This window comes from Elephantulus edwardii, unplaced genomic scaffold (genome assembly GCF_000299155.1).
Source record: "Elephantulus edwardii isolate Elephantulus edwardi_28Jun2011 unplaced genomic scaffold, EleEdw1.0 scaffold00242, whole genome shotgun sequence".
Classification (NCBI taxonomy): domain Eukaryota; kingdom Metazoa; phylum Chordata; class Mammalia; order Macroscelidea; family Macroscelididae; genus Elephantulus; species Elephantulus edwardii.
The window spans coordinates 3,504,559-3,523,417 of record NW_006399992.1 but is presented as its reverse complement, the minus strand read 5'-3'; the positions used below and the strand labels follow the sequence as shown (position 1 = coordinate 3,523,417).

At 41.8% G+C, this 18,859-nt stretch overlaps 1 protein-coding gene across 1 annotated transcript in view; it reads right to left on the bottom strand.

The window, feature by feature from the left end:
- Window positions 1-12,369, bottom strand: part of LOC102863597 (S-formylglutathione hydrolase-like) — a 113,160-nt gene extending 100,791 nt beyond the window's left edge. The window contains exon 1 of the mRNA XM_006898968.1: window positions 12,180-12,369. Coding sequence (XP_006899030.1) covers window positions 12,180-12,369 — 190 coding nt within the window. The remainder of the gene's footprint in view (window positions 1-12,179) is intronic.
- Window positions 12,370-18,859: the final 6,490 nt, after the last annotated feature.

Here is an 18,859-nt window from a genome sequence, read left to right as displayed (position 1 = left end):
TCCCCTTTTCCTTATGACTCAGGGTGAAGTCTCTCTCAGGGAGGAGTGATAGGAAATGGCAAAGGACACACTGACAAAGAAGATTAATCAGAACTGGCTTTGACAAGCACTGTGGCATTTGGACAAGAACAATCTGGGAGGAGGGTGGAGAGAATGGTGCAGCAATGAATGAGTGGATGCCCAAAATCTCTGTAAATGTTTATGAAAATTAATAAAATATAATTATAGAAAAAAAAAGAATCTTCAGTTGGGTTTTCTGAGCTGATAAATCTTTATGGGAGGAGACTGCTTATCTTTCTGCCATGGAGCAGCTGGTGGATTTGAACCACTGACCTTTCTATTAACAATATTACACATAATACACTGTGCCACCAGATCTGCTTCTGGTGGTAATGAGGACTATTCAGAAGCAGTCCAAAGCAGATTTTTCACATTTCAAAACAGAGTCAAGAGTAAAGCCCAATAAGGGCTTTTTTGAGAGAAAATAAGAACTTGGAAAGAGCTGCCTTGTTCTGAGACCAAGCTGGGTGAATAACTGAGTTTTTCCACTGTTTACAAAGAAGAGGGTGTCCTAGAGTGAACCTCAGAGATTCTGTTCATATCTAAGGATTTATTGAAAGCTCAAAATACTACTACTATTACTACTACTACTACTACTACTACTACTACTACTACTACTACTACTACTACTAAAGAAACATGCTATTTCAAGTGAAGTCAGAAGTCTAAGGTAGGGTTGTGAAAGAGCCTTGGGTTTAGGGGAAAATCAGGAGGTATGACCCCAAATAATCCAACTGGTGACAATGCAAGAGAATCAAAGAGGTAAGAGACTCAAAGGAGGGCAGAGAGATGCAGTGCTCTGGATGACATCAGCTACAATATTAAAACTAGCTTTTAGACTTTGAATACAGACCTGAATTGTGCACAGAGTTGGTGTTTGGGTGTTCACATAGGGAGCTCTATTGGCCTAGTGGTAAGAAGTTGCACTGCAATCTCATAAACCCATGGTTTGGATCCATCAGGGCTCCACACGAGAAGGATGGGCAATCTCCTCCTGTGAGATTTACTGCCTCTGAATACCCACTAGATGGTCAGCAGTGAGTCAGTTCTGACTCAGAGGGATACAACAACAACAACAGTGTTCATGGGATGAATAAAAAGCCTTGGTTGTGAGAAGAGTTCATTAAAGTATTCTAAAGATACTTAACACAGTGAGTTTTGATTACCGTGGGAATCAGGATCTCCTGTCCCAGTTGTATTGTTTAATTGCAAAGAAAAATATTTCCTTAGTGATGGGCACAGTTTGTAATGTGTCAAGTTACTAACCAAAAGGCAATTGACCAGCCCCTCCATGAGGAAAAGATGGGCAACCTCTTCCTGTTAATATTTACAGCCTTAGAAACTTGATGGATGATTGTTAGGAGTCAGACTCCACTCAGTGGCAGTGGGTTTGGTGGCAGTGTGAGGATTAGTTCTACTGAATTAATGGACTAATAGGAAGATAGTAACTTATATAATTCAGACTTCCACATACGAATGTATAATAGGTGTGCATTCTCAGACAAGAATACAAATGACAAGGAGGTAATTATGCTCCAGGGTCATGCATAGGGTTGTCAGGCCCCAAGGGCACAAACTGTGGTCCAGGCTCTATGCTCTGTAGGCTGCTTCCAGCTCCCAGACCCAGATCAAAGGACTTGTGTGGGTTTCTCTGACTTCTGAGGTCACATGGAACAGGGGTAGACAATCCAGGGTGGGCAATGAAGGATACTTCAGAGTGTCAAGGACAGCTGAAGCACTTCTCTGTAAGAAAGTTAGGGACAAAGAACAGGTCAGAGAGTTGTTGAAGGTTACTCAACACATCCTATCTGCCAGTTGGCCCACAAGCATTTATTGGGTGGATGTGCTGTCTCTGTGTGAGCAGAATCTTCAACAGTTTACCATCTCAGAACATCCAGTGGAGGGTCAGCTGTGAGTCTATTCCAACTCACCGGAATATAATAGTAACAACCTACTTAATGGGCTTTTGGGAGTATAACAACAAACCCCAACTCATTGCTATCAAGTTGGAATCAACTCATTGCTGAATGGCCAGTGGATGTTTTTGAAGGCTATAAATTGCATGGGAGATTTCCAATCTTTCTCCCATTAAGCTGCTGGTGAATCCAAACCTCCAGAGAAGCACTGCCTGTGGATTAGGTACGCAGCTCTCTAGAGATGATACCACAAGAGCTCCCTAATAGTAAACAGCTCAACAGCCAATTGGTGTACTGAAAACCTGCTCGTACAACCACTACACTAACCTCCGTGGATTATCTAAACCTCAGAGTTCTCTAGGCCAAAACCAAGAGGTGGAGTTCCTGGTAGTGGGTGGTACTGGATCTTTCAGGAGTGTTGGTGGGTGGGACAAAGCCACAAATGATTTCGAACAAATACAAGTTAAGTGTCTTGCATTCAAGTGGTTTGAGGAAAATCCATACTAATTATACAGTACAAACCTACTGTGATCATGTGGTAAATTGAGTAGAAGACAGTCAAGGACAGCTATGTAAAGGTTCCTAACGGTCAAGAAAAGTTTTGTGGAAGGAGAGGGCCAGTTAGGGGCTGATGGAAGGATAGGCTTCAGAGAGGCAGAGAAAAGCAAGAAGTGGGAAGACATTCTAGGAGGGAAGAAGCAGCGTAACCAAAGATTCTGGGATGAGCATGGTGTGTCTACAGGCCTTTAGAGAGATTAGGCTGTATGACATTTAACAGGTCCTCTGAAAAGCATGGAAGAACAGAGAACACAGGGATTGTGCAAAGAAAAATTTCATTTAATGATCCCATCGTGTCCAGGACAGTTTCAGTTCCTGAGGTTCATCTTCAGCCCCTTCTGGGACTTAGGAAGATGTTTCATCCAAGTTCCAAGCACTTACACTGATTTTTAATTATGCCCCATTTGAGTCTTTATGGAAGGAGGCAGAGGGAGAAACAGGTACTCCTTTGAAGAATTAAAACACTGTGTTTTATAAAAACACAGAATGGGGCTGCTTCAGAAGAACTTTTGAGAATGTCCCTTAAGTACCTCACGGGTCTCTCAGACTTGAAACACGCAGTCTTAGGTAGATTTTTTTTTAATTTTTTAAAATTTATTTTCATGAACATTTACAGAGATTTTGGATTTCCATTTCTTAGGTAGATTTTTACTCACAGCAACTCATAATTGGGTTTTTAAGGTTGTAAATCTTAATAGGAGGAGACTCCCAATCTCAATAAGATTTCTCTCTTGAAGCCACCAGTTGAATTAAGCTATTAGGCTAGTACTGTAAAACTCTTCAGATTAGAAATGCTTTAGGCACGGGGCTGACTTTGAGGGCAGGAAACTAGATTTTAAGACAGGAGATCAGAAGGAAAGAAGAAATAACAAGAGACTTGTGCCAGTACTGGAAATTTGCTACTCTGTGAGATCTTGGGCTTCTGCGTACTTCATTTCTAAAGAAGGTATCAAGTTCCTTTGAAAACACAGCACCCCAAAATCTGTCAAAATGAAGTGGTGGAACAGGGCAAGAATATTTGCTCTCATTTCTTTTGAACTTTCTACTAGCCAGTGCTATTAGGCATGGGAAGACTGCCTAATAATTGAGGCAATTGAATAAAACTGTCTTTATTGGGAAGTGATATGATCTTGTATGTAGAACCTACTAAAATCAATAAGCAAGTTTAGTAAGATTGTAAAATAAGCTGTTATTGAACAAACTGAAAATAAAGGAAAACAATTCCACTTGCAAAAGCATAAAAATACAGTATTTAGTGATAAATTTTATTAAGGAAGTACAAAGTTTGTATTGTGAAAGTCTCAAAATTGAATTTTGCTGAGAAAAGTTAAACAAATTAACAAATGGAGAGATATACAATATTTATGGATTGCATGATTATTCAGTATTATTAAGATAGCAAATTGATCTATAGTTTTAATTTAATCCATATCAAAATCCCAGAAAGCTTTTTTTTGAGGGAGAATGTGACAAGTATATTCTAAAATTAATATTAAAATGCAAAAGACTTTGCAAAGTGAAAGCGATTTTTGTCTCAATTTTAAAATATGAAAAAATTTATTATACAACTACAGTAATCAAGACTGTGTCATATCAACTTAAGGACACACATATGTTATCAATGGAACAGAATAGAGATTATAGAAAATATTACTAAGAAATATAAAGGGAACTTTGGTGGTCTAGTGGTAAAGAGTTGTTCTGTCAACCTAAAGGAATGAAGTTTGAATCTACCAGCTGCTCTTTGGGAGAGGGAAAAACAATCTCCTGCCATGTGGTTTACAACCCCTGAGAACCTACTGGAGGGTCAGCTTTGAGTCAGTTTAAATGCAACAGCATATAGCAACAATAAGCAATATAAAAGAATGAACTAAGATTGTTTTTATTAACTTTAATGAAAGTTTACAGAGACTATGGATTTCCATTCATTCATTGTTGCACTTTTCTCCCTGCCCAACTGTCACCCCCAAGTCACTCTTATCTTTGAAAAGTAAAAGAAAAACTTCTTTCATTGTTGTAGAATCCCCAAGTCCACTCCACTATGCAGCCTTCATTGTGGACTCCTGTCATGACAATACCTAATCATATATCCCTTTTTAAACAGTTCTCTCCCTCATCTGTTTCAATGCAGTATACATTGTTTATCCCCTCTTTCTAAGTCTCCTCTCAACCCCAATGTCAGTCCCAATTTACAACAATGGCACTATGCAATATTTGTCCTTTTGTCACTGAGAAATTTCACTCAACATAATGTCCTCCAGGGTCACCCATTTTGTATAATATTTCATGAGATCCTTGTCTTTCAATGAAGCATAGTATTCCATTGTGTGAATATACCAGAGCTTCTTTATCCATTCATTTGTTGATGGGCACTTGAGTTGTTTTCAACTCTTTGCTGTTATGAACAAAGCAGCAATAAACATAGGTGTGCATATATCTGCTTGGGTGGCAGTTATGGATTCTCTAGGGTATATTCCCAGTAGTGAAACTGCTAGGTCAAACAGTATTTCTACTTCCAACTTTTTGAGAAAGCACCATACCGCCTCCCATAATGGTTACACCAATTTACACTCCCACCAGCAGTGAATAAGAGTTCCAGTTTCTCTGCAACCTCATCAGCATTTGATGTTTGCTCTTCTGTAAAATTTTGCTATTCTTACTGGGATGAGATGATATCTCATAATTGCTTTGATTTGCATCTCTCTTAGAGCTAGGGATTTTGAAAACTTCTTCATGTGTTTGTTGGCCATCTGAATGTCTTCTTTGGTGAAGTGTCTGTTCATATTCAGTAATAATTTTGCAGGTGGGTTTTTACCTTTATCTTGTTGTGGTGCTCGAGTATTAAATTCTACATATAAGTCTCTTATCTGACATGTCATTACCAAATACCTTTTCCCTATCTGTGGCTTCCCTTTTTACCCTCTTGGAGAAGTTTTTGGATGTGCATAGGGATTTGATTCTTAGAAGGTCCCATTCATCTATTTTATCCTCTCCTGGTTGTAGATTTTTCAGGATGCTTGGGAGATTGTTTATGTTGTGAATTAGAACTTTTAGAGTTCTTCCAAACTTTCTTTTTTTTTTTTTGTGTGTGTGTGTGTGTGTGTGCTGTCAAATCAGATCTGACTGGTACATGAGGAGATTGTCCCTCTTTCTCCAGCAAAGCATCAGGTGGATTCGAACCACACACCTCTAGGATTGCAGTGCAGCTTCTGGCCACTTAGCTACCAGAGCACACCTCCAAACTTTTCTTTAATGAAGTTCACAGTCCTTGGTTTTAGTCCTAGATCCATGATCCACTTTAAGTTGGGTTTTGAGTATAGAGTGAGGTGTGGATCTTGCTTGAGTTTTCTGCAGGTAGTTTTCCAATTTTGCCAATACCATTTGTTAAAAAGGCTGTTGTTTCCCCACTTAACTGATTTCATCTCCTTGTCAAAAATCAGTTGACCATAAATAGATGGGCTGATTTCTGGATTCTCAAATCTATTCCATTGATCTATGTGTCTGTCATTGTACCAGTACCACGCTGTCTTGACCATCACAGCAGTGTAGTAGAATTTGAAATCAGGGAGTGAGATGCCTTCTTCCTTATTTCTCTTTTTAAGGAGTGCTTGCTTATTCAGGGCCTTTTTCCATTCCAAATTAATTTGGAGATTGCCTTTTCCTTCTCATTGAAGAAATTAGTATTTGCATTTTGATTGCATTGAATGTGTAAATTGCCTTTGGTAATGTCATTTTCACAATATTGAGTCTTTCTGTCCATAAGCAAGAGATATTCTTTCACTTCTCCAGGTCTCTTTATATTTCTTGTAGTAATATTTTATCATTTTCTTTGAATATATCCTTTGTGCTTCTGGTTAGATTTACTCCCAAGTATTTAATCTTGTGATTAGCTATTGTGAAGGGTATTGTTTTCCTTATCTCCAGCTCTTTGCCAACTGATTTTTGTATGTTGATCTTGTATCCTGCCACTTTGCTGAATTGGTCAACTATGTCCAGTAGTTTTCTTGCTGAGTCTTTAGGGTTTTCTAGGTATACTATCATATATCATCTGCATAGAGAGATAATTTTACCTCCTCTTTGCCAATTTGGATACCTCTTATTTCCTTCTCTTGTCTTATTGCTATCACCAAGACTTCCAATACAATATTGAATAAGGGAGGTGATAGTGGCATCTTTGCCTAGTTCCTGTTCTCAAGGAGAATGACTTTAATCTCTCTCCATTGAGAACAATGTTGGCTCTCAGATTTGTGTATATACTTTTTACTATGTTGAAGAAACCCCCCTTGAATCCTATTTTGTTGAGTGTTTTAATCAGGAAAGGGTGTTGGATTTTGTCAAAGGCCTTCTCCAACTACCATAGTAGTGTTGTCTGTTTCCTTTTTCAGTTTTGATAATGTTTGTTTTATATATTTTGTAAGTCTTTAATCTGGTGTATAGATATTTATTATTGTATGTTCTCTTGTTCTATTGACCCTTTAAGCATTATGTAGTTCTTTTCCTTGTCCCTTGAGATGGTTTTTACATTGAAATTTATTTTATCAGAGCTTAATATAGCTACTCCTGCTTTTTTCTGGTTGCCATTTGCTTGGTATATTTTCCCCCACCCTTTTTAGTCATTCTTTATCTTCATTTATCAGATGTGTCTCTGTAGACAACATATTGATGGATTTTAGGGTTTTTTTTATCCAATCTGCTACTCTTCTTCTCTTCAGTGGTGCATTCAAACCATTCACATTCAGTGTGAAAATTGAAAGGCAGCATTTTATTGCTATCATTTCATTGAGTTCTTTTTGGAGTTGTTGCTAGTTACTTTGGTCCATGCTGTTTTCTGTGGAACCTCTGTAAGGACATCACTCAGTGTTTTCCACAACGCTAGTCTTGTTTTACAAACTCCCTTAAGTTCTGTTTCTCTGAGGATATCTTGATCTCTCCTTAATATCTGACAGACAATTTTGCTGGGTACAGTATTCTTGGTTGACAGTTATGTTCTTTGAGTGTTCGATATATGTCCTTCCACTGTCTTCTTTCTCACTTGCTTTCTGCTGAGATATTGGCACTTAATCTTACCTGCTCTCCCTTATAGGTTACACTTTGTTTCTCTCTCGCTGCTTTCAGAATTCTCTTCTTATCTTTGGTTCTGGAAAATTTAACTACGATATACTTTGGTATTTTTTTTTTGGCGTCTATTCTACATGGTGTTTGCTCAACTTCTTGAATATATATTCTCTCACTCTTCATTATACCTAGGATATTTTCTTCTAGTAATTATTCCATAACTTCTTAGGTGCTTTTACTTGCTTCTTCTTGGATTCTGATGATGTGCAGGCTATTTCTCTTGATGGTGTCCCACATTATTCTCAGGTTTTCTTCTTTTTCCTTCCTTTTTGATTCTGCTTTTTGCTCTAGCAGATCAGTGGGGACAATTCTATTTTCTATTTCACTCGTTCTGTATTCTATCTCTTCAACTCTGTTCATGTGTCCCTCCATCATGTTGACAGCATCTGAAACATCAGACCACATATTTTGGATTGTGGTTTCTTGTTTTTCCAGTGCTGCTAATGCCGCATTTGTTTTATCTGCATTGTTTTGGATTGTTTTTTTAATGTCCCCCAGGTTTTTGCTTGCAGTATCATACAATTCGTTCAGTTTGTCTTTCACCCATCGAAAATATTCAATCATTGTTCTTTTAAATTCTGTGTCAGAAAGTTCCATCAGACTTTCTGGCTTCAGGAAATCCATTGATGCTGTGTCCCCTTTTTGAGGTGGCATCTTGATACTTGCTTGGGTGGGGTGTATGACAGCCTGCTTCTTTCATGACATTGATAGGTTCTTGATCTGGAAACAACTCTCTAGAAATCAGTGGGGCAGCTACCCCACCTAAGTTTCTCTCTGAAATTCTGACTCAAGGGAGGGTTCAGTTCAGGGCCTGTGAGAATAACCTCTTGTAGCTAAGTCAGATCAAGGTCCTCCAGATTAAAGGCAAATTGATTTACTGGACTTGGAGGCACAGGTGTTAGTGGAATGGGGGACAGGGCAGGCACGGGGAGGGGGGAGGGCAACTACGCGGGCAGGTCTACCACTTGCAGGGACCTCATTCAGTGTTTAGCTGTCTAGGTGTGATCATGATTCGGCTCCCTACTCAAATTCCAGCTGTCCATCTCTCACCCAGCATCTCTTGCTCAGTGGTCCTTGCTCAGCATCCCTCACCAAGGTGCCCTTGCCCAGTGGCCCCTGGCCCAATGGAGCCCCGGGTCCAGCGGGACTTAACAAAACTCAGTCATATTCCCACTGACCTGGTGGGGCTTAAGAAAACTCAGTCAAAATTCCACCAACCTGCTCACTCCTAGCCAGTCGGCAGGGCTTAAGAAAACTCAATTTCCCACTGACCTGCTTGCTCCTAGTGGGTGAGTCCCACAGCAGCTAGGCTGGCAGCTTCTGCCCGGGTCAGCCACTTACTGCTCCTGTGGCTCCCAAACTAATTATTTTAATAAAAATTCTGAATCAAGGGGAGCTCTGGTGGCCTAGTGGTAAGGAGCTGCAACTACAATCCCAGAGGCACATGGTTCGAATCCACCAGATGCTCTGCCGGGGAAGGAGGGACAATCTCCTCCTGTACCAGTCAGATGTGATTTGAAAGTACACTCACACAAAAATAATAAAATTTAAAAAATTTATTTTTTTAAAAAAAGTTCTGAATCAAATTCCTACTGTCCATGTCATGCCACATCAGTCTCTGTGTGCCTTGTCAGTCTCTCTGGTGGCCTGTTTCTATGCAGCTTGCTGCTCCTCCAGCTCCTTACACTGTTTCCTCAACTGCCACCACCTTTGTTCTCTCCAGAAAATGTTAACAGTATAAAAAAACTTAAAAAAAAATAAATTGAAAAGGAAAAAAACCTGTAATATGAATGGTTCCATTAATATGGAATTACTATAAAGACAAAAGTACACAGCGGAGTAAAGTTGACTGAGGAACAAGTGCTTCTTAGTCAAGCTCAGAATGAGTACAATAATGTACTCATAAGATTCTCATTTACTTAATGTTGAAAATGATGGAGGGCATCATTTGTCCCAGGCTTTTTTGTGCTTATTGTTGTCATGTGCCATCAAGTCAATCATGACCCATAGCAATCCTATGAACAATAGCCCTGTCCTAGGCAACCTTACCATCTCTGACACATCTGAACCCACTTCCAGTCACTGTGTCAATTCATCTCATCCAGGTTCTTCCTCTTCTGCACTAAACCTTTACCCTTCTAAGGCATGGTGTCCTTCTATCAATCTCCAAGGACTAGTCACTCATAACAACATGTCCAACATATGTTAGAGCTTCAAAATTCTTGCCTCCAAGGAACAACCCTCTCCAGGACAGATTTATTTGTTCTCTTATCCACTCGTGGATTCTTCTCCAACACCACAACACAAAGGCATTTATTCTTATTCAGTCATTTTTATTCATGGTCCAGCTCTCAGATACATAGCAAGTAACTCATCAAGCATGCCTTACTCTCTAGACTGACATTGCTGCTCTTTAGCATTCTGGAAAGATCCTGAATTTTCCCAATTTCCTGACTGCTGGTGCAGTCAATAAAACACAAGTAAATCTGAATGGTTCCATTAATAAGACCTTATTAATTATTTCTTGTATTCTCTGTTTTCAACTAAGATACATCTGACATTAGCAGTATTTCTTGTTCTCTAGCCTCTTCTGAATCCAGCTTGAATTTCTGGTAGTCCCTTGTGTATGCAACGTTTTAGTCATTTTTAAAATGATCTTCAGCATTCTGTTAGATCACCTCTAAAAAAAATTATTACAAATATAGTTCTCTTCTAATTGGTTGAAGAGGAAGTTATCTTCCAAATGTCTTTGGAGGCATCGATGAATGAGCACATTCAGGGCTGCCTCTGTTTGTTGAAACACATCAGTTAATAATCCCATTACTGAGGCCTTATTTTTGTCCAAAGTCTTCAGTGCAGTTTGAACTTCTTCCTTCAAAACCATTGGTTCTTGATCACATGCTACTTCCTGAAACTGTTCAGGGATTAGTCAACTCTTTTACATACTGTAACTCTGTTTTCCTTCCATCTTCTTTTGAACCTTCCTGCTTCATTAAATATTTTGTCCAAGGTATCCTTTTAGTATTGCAACGTGAAGTTTCTTCAGTTCTTTCACCTTGAGAAATGCCAAGAATGTTCAATTCATTTGGTTTTCTAATTCCATGTCTTTGTACATTTCATTATAACACGAAGGTATTTGACTATATGGATTACAATAAATTATTAATAACATTGAGTATTGAGAACAATGAGAATTCCATAATACTTTACTGTGCTCATTCTAAACATGTACATTATTACACTCTTTCCAAGTTGCCTTTTGAAATCGTCTGTCCAGATTCCTACATTATGTCTTCTCTTCATTTTGGCTTCTTTACATGAAAAACAAGTTTTAGTCTCTTCTAACATTTATTTGTGCCTGTCATTTTTATGGCCTTGTGCTTTCTTCATACTTTCATGATGCCATCCGACAACTTGTCTGGTCTCTGGTCATTAGTATTTCAATGCATCAAATTTATTCTTGGGGTAATTTCTTGCATATTTTGGCTCTCATGAACTTAAAAAATGTCCTACAGCTTCTGTTTGAACTTGTGTATAAGCAGTTGATGATCTGCTCCACATTCAGCCATTGGCCTTATTCTGACTGATATGCTAAACTTCTCCACCATCTCTTTGTACAGATTTAGTCAAATTGATTCCTGTGTATTCCATCAAACAAGGTTTATATACATAGTCGCTATTTGGTTTTTTGTTTTTCTTTTTTTTATTGGGAAAAAACAAATTGGGGGTACAAGGAGGTGAGGGTTGGGGGCAGAAGGGTGAGGATGGGCAGGAGGTGCAGTTGCAGAGCTGCAGAAATTGGTTGGTGGAGGAGCAGGTGAAGGAAATTAAAGTGATCCAGTGGGGACCAGATGCTACAGGAAAATGACAAGCATTTTCCAGTGGTAGTTAAATCAACTGTTTTACTGATTTGGGAACTGGATACCGACTCTCTGGCTTCTTCATGCTGAACAGGGGCGTTGATGTGAAGGGGGAAAGGGAGGACACTTTATCACCTTACTGGTGATCTTGGGTTAAGGCTGCTTGCCTTCTTGTTCTGTTAGAAGATATATTTCCTGTCATTTGCTCCCCTCTGGACTGCAAAGTGTTTTCCCAGGTGGGTCCAGTGGGGATGGCTGGTTGAACCCAGAGGCTCCATCCTCCTTTGCTTCTTTAGCTGGCAGTTGTATTTCCTTTTTCTCACTGGCACTGGGTTCAGGGTCAGGTCTGAAGTAAAACTCAGTGGTAAGGTTACCTGTAGGAAATGGAGCAAACCTAGAGAGAACAAACTTGTGAGTTACAAATAGAGGGGTTTGGGGGGTGTTGCTTTCAGGTTTACTGGGGGAGAGGGTGGCAGAAAGTAGCCTAAATAAAAGTCTCTGGATATCCTAGGCATTTTTTTTCCTACCTAGGGGTCAGATGGCACAATCTGGGGACTGAGGAGCTCACCCTGAGGGCCATGACGGCTCGCCCCAAGCCGAGGAATGACTGCTTGCCCCGAGCCGAGGGCCGAGGACAGCCCATCCTGGGCAGAGGGCCGTGACGGCTCACCCAGAGCCGAGGGCTGAGGACAGCCCATCCCAGGCCAAGGGCCGAGGACAGCCTGCCCCGGGCAGAAGGCCGTGACGGCTCGCCCTGAGCCGAGGGCTGAGGACAGCTCGCCCCGAGCCGAGGGCTGAGGACAGCTCGCCCCGAGCTGAGGGCTGAAGACAACCCATCCCGAGCAGGGCAATACCCCCATGGGCTGGCTGGTACATTCCCCTCTAATTGCCCTCACACTAATCTGGTCCCCTCACCTGACCGAGGAGTGTGTGGCCAGGGACAGCATCTCCAATTCCAGCACCACCACTTTTACCACCCCCTCCGTAAGTAGTCATAATTTGAAGTAGGTGTCACTTCCCTCCCCCTTTATAAATGGCAAAGGGAACCTAAAAATTGTGAACAGGCTACCCCCAGGTCTAAACATCTTTTGGCAGAAGCATTCAACAGATCAAAATATGTGGTGCATTTAGGATGTTGGTCCTCTTGGACATGCTGCCACTGTTAAGTGTCATCAAGTAGACAATTCACAGTGACTTTCAACAATCCACTGTATAGGTGATCATCTTCTCTGGTTTTCCAAGGAAATTAAACCTGCAAGTAGTGGGGCACACGTCCCCCCCACGGGCGGCGGGGCGTGCGTCGTCTCTTCTGTGCTGGTGGCTGGCAGGCGCGCACCATCCCCCAGCGCAGGTGACTGGTAGGCGCTCGCCATCTCCCGTATGTCATCTCCCACGCGGGCACATATCATCTCATGTGTGGGTGACCAGTGAGCGCGTGTCCTCTCTTGGCGGGCGGGCGTCATCTCATGCACAGGCAGCCGGTGGGGGTAGGTGCACGTCATCCCCCAGCGCAGGCAGCTGGCAGGCACACATCATCTTGCGTGTGGGGACCGGAGGGCTCGCATCATCTCTTGGCAGGTGCGCATCATCTCTCGGAGTGCTCGTGTCATCTCATGCGCAGGCAACCAGTGGGCCAGCAGGTGTGCGCCATCCCCCACACAGGCGACTGGCGGGCATGCGCCATCTCTTTGTATGGGTGGCCGCCGGGCGCATGCTATCTTCCATGCGGGTGGCTGGTGGGCGCGAGACATCTCCCTAGTATCATCTCCTATACGGACCCTGGCAGGCGCACGTCATCTTGTGTGCGGGCGACCTGCGGGTGCGTGTCATCTCTCGGTGGGTACGATATTTAAAATTAGCAAGTCATTGGTCATACAAAATTCCAACTTTTGCATTTAAATCACTGCTGTTGTTAGGTGCTGTTGAGAATGGCTCATAGCGTCTCTATGAACAACAGATCTGAATTCTGTCCTATCCCACGCTATCCTCACACTTCCTGACACAGTAGAGCCCATTGCAACAGTCACTGTGTCAATCCGCCTGGTTGAGGGTCTTCTTCTTTACTGACCCTCTGCCTTTCCAAATATTATATACCTCTCCAAGGATTACCCCTTCTAGCAACATGCCCAAAGAGTATGAGATGAAGCTTTATCAACTTTGCCTCCAAAGAGCACTCTGGCTACTCTTTCTCCAAGGCATGTCCGTAACATGTTCAGTACTCTTCAACACCACAGCTCAAAAGCGTCAATTCTTCTTCTATCATTCTTATTCATTTTCCAGCTCTCAGATGCATAGCAAGTGATCAGAAAAATCAATTTGTCCCCAAACGGACATCATTGTTGTTGTTGTTGTTGTTATGTGCCATGGAGTCGCCTGCGACTCATAGCGACCCTATGTACAACAGCCCTAAACTCCGCTCTGTCCTGTGCCAATCGCACTGTCTCTGACACTCCCATCCCAATTATCCCAGTCACTGAGTCAATCCACCTAATAGAGGGTCTTCCTCTCCTGCGCTGTCCCTCCACCCTCCCAAGCATGATGTCCCTCTCTAAGGACTGGTCTCTCCTCACAACATGTCCAAAGTATGTTAGACGGAGCCTCAGAATCCTTGCCTCCAAGGAGCCACCCAGTTTAACCCTTTCCAAGACAAATCTGTTTGTTTTCCTAGCAGTCCATGGTACTCTCAATACTCTTCTCCAGCACCACAGCTCAAAGGCATCAATTCTCCTTCTATCCTCCTTGGTCATTGTCCAACTCTCTGATGCATAACAGGTGATTGCGAAGACCATGGCCTGTATCAGACGCACCTTAGTCTCCAAAGAGATACCATTGCTCTTCAGTACTTTGGAGAGGTCCCTAACAGCAGACTTTCCCATGGCAATGCGCCTTTTAATTTCCTGGCTGCTGGTGCCAAGACTGTTGACTGTGGAGCCAAGCAAACTAAAGCTGTGTACAATCTCAATCTCTTCACCATCCATCCTGATGCTGCCAATTGGTTCAGTGGTGAGAATCTTTGTCTTCTTGACATTGAGCCTCAATCCATATTGTAGGCTGCAGTCCTTGACACTCTGCAGCAGGCGCTTCAGGTCCTCTTCAGTTTCAGCAAGCAGGGTTGTGTCATCTGCATAACACAGATTGTTGATAGATCATCCCCCAATCTTCACCTCACATTTCTCCTCATAGAGCCCAGCCTCCCGGATAATCTGTTCTGCATATAGGTTGAAAAGGTATGGAGATAGGATGCATCCGTGGTGTACGCCCTTCCCAATTTTGAACCATGCAGTGTTCCCTTGCTCTGTTCTGATGACTGCCTCCTGGTCCAAGTATAGTTTTCGCATTAGCACGATCAAGTGTCCTGATATTCCAGTTTTTCTCAGAGTCGGCCACAGTTTGTTATGATCCACACTGTCAAATGCCTTTGCATAGTCAATGAAACACAGATAGACATTCCTCTGGTATTCCCTGCTTTCAGCCAAGATCCATCTAACATCAGCTACAATATCTCTAGTACCACGACCCCTTCTGAAACCAGCCTGGACTTCTGGTAGTTCTCTGTTGATGTGCTGTTCCAGTCGTTTTTGGATAATCTTCAGTAAAATCTTGCTTGCATATGAAATCAGTGAGATTGTTCTGTAGTTTCAATAATTTGGAGAGGTTCCTAGCTGCAATCCATCTCGCAATTTCTTGACTGCTGTCTATCAATGCATGTGACTGTATGTTCAATCAATTTCAAACTGCAGAAGTTAGTAGATTTCTTAAACTTTGGCTTTATGGCTTGGCGAGTATATTTGAATAACAGTCATGTCAACAGGTTTCCCATATACATATGAATATTATTCTATCACTGACAAAATTGTACTTTAGGACAGATTTTTAAATTGTTTTTTATGGTAAATGTTACATCATTGCTCTTTAATTTGTCTTTCTCATAAGAACAGACCTAATGGTTGTCTGATTCAACATTTCAGTCCATTTCAGCTCACTAATATCTAGGAGAAGAATCAATGTTGTGGTATTGGTCAAGAGTACTAAATATCCCATGGATTGGCAAGAAAAGAAACAAGTCTGTCTTGGAGATAGTGCAACCAGGGTGCTCCTTAGAGGATAAGATGGTGAAGCTTTGTCTCACATAATTTGGGCATGTTGTTTGGTGAGGCCAGTCCTCGGAGAAAGACATCATACTTGAAATGTAGAGGGTCAGCGAAAGAGAGGAATATCCTCAGAGAAATGGCTCAACACAGTGATTGTAGCAATAAGCTCAAATCAAAGATATCAGGGATGATCAGGATGGCACAGGATACAGTAAGGTCCAGATCTATTGTTTACAGGGTCACACTCAACTTGATGGCATGTAATGACAGCAATATCTAGAATGTCTATCTTTACACAGTCTGTTTCATTTTTTTATTACAACTTCCAACTTTCCTAGATCCTTCTTTTGTACATTCAACTTTCCACATGTTAATAGATGTTTGCAGCTGTTTCTTGTCATTTTGAGTCATGTCTCATCAATAGATGAAGATTTTTCATTGGATGAAATATTTTTTGTACTCATACCATTAGATTCTACTCTGTTGTCAGGTGCCATTGAGTCAAGTATGACTCATAGCAACCCTATGAACAACAGATTTGAACCCTGTCTTACTCTGATGATGTTTTTCTCTGCTAGTATCTTGAGTGCTTCCAGCATTATATCAGACAGTGTTCTGCTGCTATTCATAAGGCTCCAACAGGCATTATTTTAAAATTTCAAAAGCGGAGGCCCAGTCCTATTTCTTATTCTGCCTTAGTATGGAAGCTTCACTGAAAGCTGCTCACCATGAGTGATACTGTTGGTGTAGCTTCCAGAATCACAGTATAATGTATGCTATGACAAACTGACTTTGGGTGTCTAAAATTTATCATTCGGATATCTTCCTAGCCTATCATCAACTGTTTATTTTGTGCTAAAGTAATTATTGTATTAAGGAGAGAGGATTAGGATGGATACAAGCCCCCTTACTAGAGGCTTCTATAAGCTCATGGGACCTTCGGGCTAGATGCTTTCTCTTGGACCGCTTGCCCTGGACACAACATCCAGCCTGCATCACCCACGGTCACTCTCCAGTTGTCCCACAACTGACAGTCTTCAGGATCCTGGCCCATTGCTCACCATTCTCTGCACCACCAACCTGCATCACTGACAGTTGACATCCAGCTGTGGAACAGCCTATAGGATTCTGGCCCATCACACATCAGTGTCTCCAAAATCAGCTTGCATACCTATGGTCCCATGAGTCACCCATCTGACAGGCCTGAGTCCTTATAAGACTTTCAAGTGAAACATCAACACCAAAGGCCACAGAGAGATTAGAGAGCTGAGCCATGGATGGAGCTGGTAGTGTTAGAAATTACAGACTTATACAGCTGGTTAAGCATTTGGGACTACGTTGACCTGAGATGTTTTATAAATTGTCTGCTCTTAATCTTATTGTTGTTATATGTACATATAGTCACCATTGAGTCACCTGCAACTCATAGCAACCCTATGTACACAAGCTCTGAAAGATCCTTATGCTGATCCAATCTCATTGTCTTTGACAGACCTATTCCCATTGTTTATTTAAGTCACCAGGTCAATAAATCCATGTCATCCTGGATCTTCCTCTCTGGCACTGTCCTTCCACCCTTCCACACATGTCCCTCTCCAAGGACTGGTCCCTCCTGGCCCTATACCCAAAGTATGTGAGACAGAGCTTCAAATACTTGCCTCCAGGGAACAAACTTTTATCCTATCCAGGACAGAACTGTTTGTTTTCCTAGCAGTCCAAGGTATATTCAACACTCTTCTCCAGCACCACAACTCAAAGGCATCGATTCTTCTTATATCATTTTTAGATATTGTCCAGCTCTTGCTGATGCACTCCAAGTAACTGCAAAGACCATGGTCTGGATTAGGTACAACTTGGTCTCCAGACTGACATCATTGTTCTTCAGTTATTTAGAGAAGCCCGGACAGCAGACTTTCCCAATGCAATTTGTCTTTTGATTTCTTGATTACAAGTGCCTAGAGTGTGGACTGTGGAATGAAGCAAGCTGAATTTATCAACAATCTCAGTCACTTCTCTATCATGAAGCTGCCAGTAGGCCAAGTGGTAAGGATAATTTTTTTCTTCTTATGTATTTTTTATTTTATTTTTGTTGTTGTTGTTATGTGCCGTCGAGTCATTTGCGGCTCATAGTGACCCTATGTACAACAGCCCTAAACCCTGCTCTATACTGTGCCAATCGCATTGCCTCTGACACACCCATCCCGAATACCCCAGTCACTGAATCAATCCACCTCATAGAGGGTCTTCCGCTCCTGTGCTGTCCCTCCACCCTACAAAGCATGATGTCCCTCTCCAAGGACCTGTCTCTCCTTACAACATGCCCAAACTATGTCAGATGAAGCCCCAGAAACCTTGCCTCCAAGGAGTAGCCTGGTTTAACCCTCTCCAGGATGAGTTTGTTTGTTTTCTTGGCAGTTCATGGTACATTCAATACTCTTCTCCAGCACCACAGCTCAAAGGCATCAATTCTTCTTTTTTCCTCCCTAGTCATGGTCCAACTCTCTGATGCATAACAAGTGATTGCAAAGACCATGGCCTGTATCAGGCACACCTTAGTCTCCAGAGAGACACTGTTGCTCTTGAGTACTTTAGAGAGGTCCCTAACAGCAGACTTTCCCATTGCAATACGTTTTTTGATTTCCTGGCTGCTGGTGCCAAGAGTGTTGACCGTGGAGCCGAGCAAACTGAAGCTGTGAACAATCATTCTTTTTACCATCCATCCTGATGCTGCCAAGTGGTCCAGTGGTGAGAATCTTTGTCTTCTTGACAGTGAGCCTCAGTCCATACTGAAAGCTGCAGTCCTTGATCCTCTGCAGCAAGTGCATGAGGTCCTCCTCAATTTCAGCAAGCAGGGTTGTGTCATCTGCATAACGGAGATTGTTAATAGATCTTCCACCAATCCTGATGCCACAATTCTCATAGAGCCCAGCCTCTTGGATAATCTGCTCTGCAGACAGGTTAAAAAGGTATGGAGATAGAAAACATCCTTGGCACACACCCTTCCCAATTTTGAACCATGCAGTGTTACCTTGCTCTGTTCTGACAACTGCCTCTTGGTCCAAGTATAGGTTTCACATTAGCACAATTAAATGTTCTGGGATTCCCATTCTTCTCAGAGTCAGCCACAGTTTGTTATAATCCACACAGTCAAATGCCTTTGCATAATCAATGAAACACAGATAGACATTCTTCTGGTATTCCCTGCTTTCAGCTAAGATCCATCTAACATCAGCTACAATATCCCTAGTACCACGACCCC